We start from the raw sequence: 10055 nt of genomic DNA on the forward strand, positions 1-10055 counted from the left end.
CTTAGCAATCCCCAGGAGCTTCCAAAGACGGTGCTGCAAAATAATGTATACAAACTATATAACTTGGCTACGAACAATAGGCCATCCCTCCATTTGTCTCCTATAAGCAGTTCCAACAATGTATTAATGGTGACAGCAGGGTTACAAATTTGTAATTCCTCTCAAATAGCCTCCTACATCCGATCGCTGGAGCGAAGGAATGTTCATGGGCTTATTCTATTCAGCCTCAGCGCTTCTGAAGAGTGGCAACACCAACGAGCATAAGCTAAACTATATGTAGCTCATAATTTCAGGTAGTAGTTGATAGCAAAAGAATTTTCCAGGCAATAACTGAGATTGCACTGTATTTTCTTCCGATCCCAAATAGAGGTATGTCGAGAGATTACTGCATCTCTTTTGTTCTCTTGTCGAGGCGCATATCCTTTTTCTGAAACTAATTCTAGCATATCTCCTGGGAAACTGCAGCAGTGAACACACACTGTAAGAAATCTCTTCTAAACGTTTCCGTTCGATGTGTATGACCAGTACTCGTTGACCAGCTCACGGAAGAGAGATCCCTCAGTTTCCATGAGCTTCATGGGCTTGTCATACTCCACTACTTTCCCTGGAAATGTATGCAGATCATTAGTATGGAATACTATGCTGCGGAACCAATAAGTTGCAGAACCAGTAAGTTGGCAATAAGAGAAATCAATAGGTTGCAGAACCAATAAGTTGTCATACTCCGCTAGTTTCCCACACTAGTATGGAATACTATGTTGCAGAACCAATAAGTTGGCAATAAGAGGAACATACATACCATCACTTATTGCAAGTACCATGTCACAGCCCATAACTGTTGGTATACGGTGTGCAACAGTAATAACGGTGCAATGTTTGAATTCTGACTGGATCGTTTTCTGAAGGACGGCATCAGTTGCATTATCTATAGAGGCCGTGGCTTCATCAAGAACTAAGATCCTGCACCTTTTCAAAAGTGTGCGGCCCAAGCAAAAGAGCTGCCTTTGGCCCATGCTCCAGTTCGACCCGTCTTCCGCGACTGTATGGAAAGATATAGATCAGTACTATGAAGAACACAATTCCAGACATCATGCTAGCAAACTGATCCGACTCATACGCCTAGTACTACAAGCAGTTTGACAGATTTATTGGCGCATGTATTCTAATTGGTTAGGGGCATAAAATCAAAAGACTGAAGCAGAATTGTAATATGCTATCCTATTTTGTTAGGGGCATAAAATGAAATCCAGAAATTAAATCATAGGTACAGTGAGGTTTCCTACCAAGTGAATCCAATCCCTGTTCCTTCTCCCGGACAGCTTCAAGAAGTTGGCATTTGTCAAGAACCTGCAACCGAACAGCATATGAATTAACCAATTTAATGGGTTCTTTTTCCAAATGCATGTATGGCATATAACAGAGAATGGACTTATCGTTTGACAGGCCCACTAATCAGTTTATTCATCCCAATCAGACAAGGAGCTTACTGTTCTGAAATTGTAGATACATAACATGTCTTACCTCCCATATTTGTTGATCTGAGAACTGCCCAAGAGGATCTAGATTATATCTTACTGTACCCTGAAAAAGTGTTGGATCTTGTGGAATGATGCCCAAACGTGAACGCAGGTCATGTAAGCCTATTTTACTGATGTTCACAGAGTCTATAATTATTTCCCCTTCAGCAGGTTCAACAAGGCGAAACAATGCACCAATTAAAGTTGTCTTGCCACTTCCTGTTCGACCAACTATACCAATTTTATCTCTACCTTGAAACTTGCAAGTGATTCCATGTAGTACAAGGGGAGTATCTTCCCTATACCTAATCTGTCAATGAAAACCAATCACACACATCTGTCAGAATATTTGAAGGGTTTCGCCCTAGTCAGGCATACATGCATATTTTATATTTGCTTACCTTCAAATCTTTAAGCTCCACACTGCCAACCTGGGGCCAATCTGGTGCTGGTCGGTTTTCTTCAATAACTTCTGCTGCTTCACTCGGAATGTCCATGTACTGGTTCACCCGTTCCACAGATATTATTTTGTTTGCAAGGTCACATTGCTTTTGAATAGAGCTAACAAAGGAATTATTTAGGGAAAGGCCGTAGGACAATGCCATTCCAACAAAACCTGTGCCAAGTATGGTAAAAAGTAATTAGTTTTCTGAGGATAATGTTGATTTCTTTATAATCCAGTGCATATTAAATGTATATTTATAATGACAGTGGCACATAGACATTGAGCGTATAACGTGTTACTAAATGGAAAATTGGGTATCCTCCACTAGGGTTTCGAGCCATTCGCCGTTATGCAGAAGGATTCTGTAACTCTATTTGATAAAGAAAGTAGGCTTTCATAACGAAGTAGAGCCTTCGTAACACCTAATACCAGGAGCCTATGGAAACAAACAAAAAAGCTTTTGCAGTGCAAATAACGATTCATTGCAAATCAGATGAATGCAATGATCAATCGTCATACAGCCTGTAAGCTGCCATAAATATGTGCAGCACATGAAACAACTATGTGATGCTTGTACCTGGAATAAGCTACATACCAGGGCTAAAAGTTCCTGCAGGAAGAAGAGCCATGACAAAAGCAGAAGAAGAAAGAACCGCAGCACTCATTATTTCCAGACGTTGAATCAACCATTCAGTTGCTGCAAAATTAAAAAAGTACGGACCAGCATTCTTGTCAACTAACTCCAGATTTTTAGCAAAGAAACGACCTTCTTCCTCAAAGGCACGTATTGTTATAGCCCCTGAGATCGATTCACCTAAGTGATTTACTAGAGCAGACTTGGTAGTGCCATTGATACGCATCAATTCCTTAGCCGAGGCTAAGTAGTACCTCTGCATGAACAAACATATGAAATGTCAGCCAACGGGAATTGTGAAACGAAAAAAGTAGACGAACTTTACCTCCTGGGTGAAAATAGCAGCATATCATTTGGTGAATGAAATAACCAAAGAAAGGGGGTTTAGGCGTTTAGCCATACAGAAAAAGGCCACAAGATTACCTGTAACCGAATTGCCAAAACTATCATTGGCAATGATACAAACAGAACTTGCCATGTAACAACAGCCAATACCCCCAGATTGCTATATGCATTTAAGCTGGAACTAAAGCCAAACATCAATGCAAATGGAACATCAAGGTCAATGATGCTTAAATCTGAAGAGACCTGCAGGTTGGGGGGAGGGTTGATCTATTAATATAAAACCTTGTAACGTTAAACTGAATTGTAGTTCATATAGTTGTGTTTGTTTGAGAATTTTTACCCGGCTAAGAACCCTGCCTAGAGGAGTAGAATCAAAGAAGGACATTGGTGCACGGAACAATGAATTAAGTAGCTGGGAAAATAAGGATCTTGAAGTCTGCATCCCAAGAACAACGAAGAATATAGATCTTGATAGCACAAAGAACACCGTGCAAACTCCAATAACAATGTACACAGAAATTAACTTCAGTGCACTAACATCAGGATTTTGGACATTAGCGGCCATCCATGAATTCTGTGATATTTGCCCAGCTATGAAAATTATGTGAGACATGACAGAAAGGGAGGCATACAGGAAGCCTTTTTTCTGGCGCAGGTATAGGATATAAGGCTTAAGACCTGCGTCCCCTGATTCTCGTTCCTCTGTTTTGATCAGTTGATCTACTGGTGATGGCTTCACAGACTCTATATATCTGTTTCCATGAATACCATCTGTCTCCTTTATTGGCAAATCCTTTGCTCTGTGATGGGCCATATTGTTAAGATCTGAAACACCAGTAGTATCTTTATGGGCATTTACAAGATATTTAAATTCTTGGCAATCTGACAATAAATCGTGATAAGATGCAGACCGAATAACCACCCCATCTGACATTAACTGCCAAAAATTATCACTAGTTTTAGACGAAATCGACAAATATAAATACATCTCACTACAAACAAAATATATTAAATCATGAGAGAGAAAGAGACCAGAATGGAGTCAAATCCAGGTAGAAAATCCACTTGGTGGGTCACCAAAAGAACAGTCTTGTCTGACAGAATACCCATGACATAATCCTGTCACGCAAGTAAGAGCTTTATTACACAATTCATAATAAGATAGGAATACAATCTACTCCTACTGATACAATTCTTACATTAAAGAGACTTGTTGCTGTATGGGCATCGACAGCACTGAAAGGGTCATCAAGAAGATAGATGTCGGCATTCTGGTATAATGCACGAGCAAGCTGAACACGCTGCTTCTGACCACCACTGAGATTTATTCCTCTCTCCCCAATTTGAGTAAGATCGCCGAATGGCAGCATTTCAAGGTCCTTGAGCAACGAGCACCTTGCAAGTGTTTCTTGGTACATTTGTCTGTCCATCAAAGATCCAAAGAGGATATTATCTTGTATAGTTCCTGTTTGGATCCATGCAGTCTGAGAAACATATGCTATTCTTCCACAGACTTGAATCTGAAATACGTACACAAAGATTAATGATCTGATATTAAGTTCTTACAGAAAAGGAAATGACGAGTCTACTTTATGATGGCAACTATTATCAACCAAAATTATCATAACAACTTGGCAAAATCAAACAAGATGCAGTTGTGAACAGGCGGTACTTCGATAAAGAAATTGGAAACTAGCCAAATTAAGGTTCTTAACCACACAGAGCAATACTATGTTGCCCAATGCCCGATGAATATGGCACTTGTACTTGCAGTACAATGGCAAATTTTATCATGATACAGAATCTGCAAGCTGATAAAAAAAAGGAACATAATGAATGTAAAAAATAAATTACAAAAGCAACAGCTTTTTTCGTGCATGAGAAAACCCAAATGGGATAACAGAAGTACATCAAAACCTCACAAATTGACAGCCATTTGATTTTCTACTTCATAAAAAAGATGAAGGCAATAGAAAAGCATACCGTGCCTTCAGTTTTGGGGACCTCTCCGAGTACAGCAGCCAAAAGTGTTGATTTTCCTGATCCTACCTCTCCACAAATTGCAATCTTTTATCCAGCTTTGACCACCAGATTTATATTGTTTAGAGTTGGTTTTGATGGATTCTCATCCCAGGAGAAACTGCATGAGTTCATCGCTATTGGATAATCGGTGCCCACACGGTATTTCTTCCTAACTTGCCCATTCAGCTCACGTGCATCAAGGAACTTTGATATCCGAGTGAAAGCAACCTTAGCTTGTATTGCAACTGCGATAACAATTGGTATTGATCTAACTGGCTCCTGCACAAGACGCAGAGTTGCTACAGTGGTGAAGACGTTGCTAGCGTCAAGAGGGATTTTCAAAAGATAGCATGTTAGAAAGGTTGCCGCTGAAACTAAAACAGGTGATGACCAGAACACGATACTGTTGTATGCCCTCCTAAGCAAGAATGCTGACAACCACTTATACTCAACCTCCCTCAACCCCTCGATGACCTTCTTGAAGTGAGCTTCCCATGCATAAAGCTTCAAGATCTTCATATGAACTAATGACTCAGACATGGCCTTCAATCTCACATCTTGTGCTTCCATAAGCTTACTCTGAAATTTGTTCTGTAGTTTCGCCAATGGAGCATTACCAACTACGGTGATAATGATAACAGCTAACGATGAGACCGCTGCAGCACCAACTGCATTGTACAGAATTGCCAGAGCAATGCAAAGTTGAATAGTTGTTGTCCACGTTTGGTGGAACCAGTACGGGAATTCCCCAACCCGGTAGGCATCAACTGTCACATAGTTCATAATCTGTCCAGAAGAGTGCTGCATTTTTGCGGAGTTTGATAGCTTCTGTTGCTTCTTATAAATAGCTGCTGATAGCAATGACCTCACTTGGAGTCCTAATCTCCGAGTACGGAAATACCACTGCCTCTCTGACAAAGATTCACAACATTTGCAAATGAACAATGTCGCAGCCAGCACAAAGCCTTCATATTTGAAGGTCCCTTTCCCAACTGATACATTGATGAATGCCTTGAGAAGCAATGGGCCTATAGATAAGGTGAGCACCTTGAGCAAAGCAAAGAAACCTGAGACCATGATCCCACGCTTGTGACAAGAAACAATGGTCCACAAGAGTGATGGTGTGGCATTTGACTGGGACTGCTTGCTGTTCAGCTTCGCCAAGAATATCAAGTACTGGTTATGTGCTAGGTCTGTGGCTTGTAAAAGCGGCACATCTTTGTCCTCGAGAGGCTTCTTGTAACCCATCTTCATCAAATGATTTAACCACCAGAATGACATCTTGCTGAAAAAACCAGCTTTGGCAAAAAGAGTCACTTGACTGTCAGAATCAGCCATCTCACCATCTGCCTCGGCGTTCAGGGGCTTGTATAAAGCATTTCCATTTCCTTGGTAACCCTCTTCGTCATGGCTGCACCGAACGCCATAAAGTAAAAGGAGAAATGCATCTGGTAGGGACAGAACATCCAAGCAAGCCTTAATGGTAATTGCCTTCTTTGCAACAATGCCAACCACTGAGGAACAACCTATGAATGCTGCATACGTGGTCACCAAAACAGAAAAAAGTTTAACAAATGCAGCTCCAAGAAACCGAGGCCTGATGCTGAAAGCAAAGCTGGAACAGATCAAATTGAATCCTTGAGATAATGTCACAAGCCACCAGTGTGGCGGGTAAACAGAAGCATCCTGATTGAAGATGTTGTCCAGCATCGAGAGTCCTAGGCCAAGATAAACCAAACCCAAGCAGCCACTGAACAATACTGCAGCCAACTGTAGTGGTGAACTGAGTGTGAAGAGTTGCCGCATAGATGCTCTGCTCTTCGGAATTTGGACAAGTAAATGGAGTGTGAGCACAAGTATGAGCAGCATGCCGATGCCAATCGCCACCAGATGATTCGTGCAGGTGGAAGAGTCGAATATTCCGTTGAATGCACATGAAAGTACATCTTGGTTGGAGCATACTGGGCTCCCGCACAAGTTCATAATCCAAGAACCTGAAGTAATGGCCAAGTATCGGAGTGAGATTCCCAGCTTGGTTTAATCCCCAACAGCAAGGTTGACTGTCAAAAGGTAGCAACAAAGATGTGGCTATATATGCTAAAAAAATGATGTAGCATGAGAAATGTGGAGAGAGGACTAACTTGTGAGGAACCCCATCAGTGTAATCTCGAATGCACTGCTGCCGAGGAGAGTGGATCTGGTGCTCTTCAGAAATCAGAACCTGCAGCAACCCATGAACTAGTCAGAATAAAGAACATTAGAACAGGTGAAGAAAACGGACAAAGAACAGAGACTGAAAACACCACTGAGCAAGATTAGAAATGTTTGTATGTAATCACAGATCTTCCCACGATTCACAATGCAAAGACCATAGTGAGGCGCGAAAATCAGGGAACCACAAAGCTGCACTGTTTTCCATGAGCAACTGACCAATAACTGAAGCAAGATCCCACAACCTATATGAAATTAAAGCAGCCACAGATCCCATGGTCACACAACCTCACGAAATCAAAGCAGCCACAGATCCTGCAACTACTGAAACTGAAGAAACCATGAAACTGAATATAATCTGCGAGGAATCGGACAGAATCAGGACAATGCGCGAGCGCCAAACACGGAAGAGAAAACCCCAAGCCTAGACCCCCTTCCGCATTGACGCCGCCAGTCAAGAAGTAACTTTTCCCCTTTTATTTCCAGGAAACCAATTCCTCCTTGACTAGGTGAGCAATGGGCAATGGCGGCAGCACTGACCTTTCTGGCGGCCACGGCGGCCTCCTCGCCGTCGTCACCGACCGCGAGCTCCCCGATGTGGTGACGCGCGGACGGACGAACGGCGGCAGGCCACTCACTAGCTGCTGCCCCAGTGCTCGGCGGACCGCGGGCCTTTTCATCAGTGGGGGGCCGGAGGTGGTAGGAGCCACGGCGCTAGATGACGACAGGAGGGGAGAGCGACGGAGCGCACGCGGGCACTCGCGTTCGTCACTGCTCGCGTCGTCGCGGCGTCCTGCCTGTGGCTGCCGGGCGTGCCGTGCCCCGCATCGCTTCTCCGCCGCCAGCCGACCATCGCGACCGCGACGACCTACCCTGGTAACCGCACACGTGGACCGGATGATTGACTATTTTTCTCTTCGGGGAAGAAGGTTCACTTTTACGAGTAGTGTCAATTTAGTTCTTGTTTTCGAACCAACCTGTGGTTGGATTTTTTTTTTTAAACGCAATCAATTGTTGGTGGTATATCGTGGAAAAAACAAACAATTGTTGGTAGTCTATTGTCAAAAAACAATCAATTGTTGGCTGCTATATTTCTTCAAATCTCACATACAGTACCTTTCAAATTTTGATCAGATAGTTGTTGTCTTCTATCAACATCACTCGTGCATAAGTACAAACTAAATGCTACAATTAAATGTGGCTACAGTTTGTGCACTTCCAATACCTCAACTTTAGGCTAATTGATGTGGTTCCAAAAATAATTGAGAATTTGATAACAATAATACGATGATAGTGATAATAAACCAATAATAAGAACAATAAAACACCAATAGCCCCGTTCAATCAAAACAGGCATATGAGATCAACATCAAGCTTTCCTTCTCCAATGAGATGAGATCGTATCAAACTTCTCCACTAGATTCTCCCTAATTTGTTTTCTTCCGCACATGCATGCATGGTTGACGGAGAGCGACTTAATTCAAAAAGCATCACCTTAGCCTGAACTGAGTCAACAGAACCATATCCCAAAGAAAAAGAAACAGAATTCATGTGGCAACATTGGTGAGCGACGTGTAAGTTTGCTATTTCGTGGCAAAGCACGAGCACTCAACTAGTGATCTCAAAATATCAGGCAGCGGTAGAGAGCAAAATAATTTCAGGAAATGACTGAAAGATGGCATCGTATTTTTCTTCAGATCTCAAATGGATAGATCCCTCCGAGGTATGTACAATACTATACGTGGTGTTTTCTCTTGTCGAGGCAGCAGCAGTAAACACACACCAACAAGAATCTCTCCTAAATGTTTCCATTTGATGTGTATGACCAATACTCATTTACCAGCTCGCGAAAGAGAGATCCTTCAGTTTTCATGAGCTTCGCGGGTTTTGTAGCTCATTAGTGTGATTTTAGTTCAAATTTCAATTGTTATGCTATTTATGTATCAAAATATAAGACATTTTTGCAGTTCAAAGGCAACTATGGAAACGTGGAGTAGAAACTTACAATAATAGCACATTGTCCATGCGTTTCAAAGAACAAACAATTGCTGGCAGTCTATTGTCAAAAACAAACAATTGTTAGTCGTATATTGTGAAAAAAATAAACAATTATTGGTTGGCTGCTATATTTCTTCAAGTTTCAGGCACCTTTCAAATTTTGATCAGATAGTTGTTGTCCTCTGTCAGCATCACTCGTGCATAAGTACAAACTAAATGCTACAATTAAATGTTGCTACAGTTTGTGTACTTCCAATATACCAGAATTTTTGGCTATTGATGTGCTTCCAGGCAATCGAGAATTTGTTTATAATAACACACTGATAGTGATAACTCTATAATAAGAATAATAAAACATTGATAGCCCTGTTCAGTCGAAACAGACATCTGAGATCAACGTCAAGCTTTCCTTCTCCAATGGGATGAGATCGTATCAAATTTCTCCACTAGATTCTCCTAATTTGTTTTCTTCCACACATGCATGCATGGTTGACGGAGAGCGACTTAATTCAAAAAGCATCACCTCAGCCTGAATGGAGTCAACAGAACCATATCCCAAAGAAAAAGAGGAAAAGGAGAAAAAAAACAGAACCATCCATATGATCTCAAAATTTCTGATAGTGGTAGAGGGCAAAATAATTTCCGGAAATTACTGAAAGATGGCACCATATTTTCTTCAGACCTCAAATGGATAAATCCCTCTGAGGTATATGTCAAGAGATTACTATATATGGTCTTTTCTCTTGTCGAGGAACCATCAATAAACACACACCATCAAGGATCTCTTCTAAATGTTTCCGTTTGATGTGTATGACCAGTACTCATTGACCAGCTCGCGGATAAGAGATCCTTCAGTTTCCATGAGCTGCCTTTGGCCCATGCT

General features: G+C 41.7%; 2 protein-coding genes across 2 annotated transcripts; both read right to left on the reverse strand.

The window, feature by feature from the left end:
• Window positions 1-59: 59 nt before the first annotated feature.
• Window positions 60-4461, reverse strand: LOC125520317 (ABC transporter C family member 10-like). Its single transcript, XM_087536729.1, has 10 exons — window positions 4141-4461; window positions 3974-4060; window positions 3282-3878; window positions 3020-3184; window positions 2558-2852; window positions 1919-2133; window positions 1522-1827; window positions 1284-1347; window positions 800-1039; window positions 60-604 (listed from the first exon to the last, which is right to left on the reverse strand). The coding sequence occupies exons 1-10, from the start codon at window positions 4369-4371 to the stop codon at window positions 495-497; spliced, it is 2310 nt and encodes a 769-aa protein (XP_087392855.1). The 5' UTR covers window positions 4372-4461; the 3' UTR covers window positions 60-494.
• On the reverse strand, window positions 4175-8024 carry LOC147958178 (ABC transporter C family member 10-like). Its single transcript, XM_087536731.1, has 4 exons — window positions 7715-8024; window positions 7105-7184; window positions 4925-6957; window positions 4175-4461 (listed from the first exon to the last, which is right to left on the reverse strand). Exons 2-3 carry the CDS (start codon window positions 7118-7120, stop codon window positions 5012-5014), a joined length of 1962 nt encoding a protein of 653 aa, XP_087392857.1. The 5' UTR covers window positions 7121-7184; window positions 7715-8024; the 3' UTR covers window positions 4175-4461; window positions 4925-5011.
• Between the last annotated feature and the right edge of the window lie 2031 nt (window positions 8025-10055).

The sequence above is a fragment of the Triticum urartu genome, chromosome 7A (genome assembly GCF_056163025.1).
Source record: "Triticum urartu cultivar PI428250 chromosome 7A, HENAU_Tu73, whole genome shotgun sequence".
NCBI lineage: Eukaryota > Viridiplantae > Streptophyta > Magnoliopsida > Poales > Poaceae > Triticum > Triticum urartu.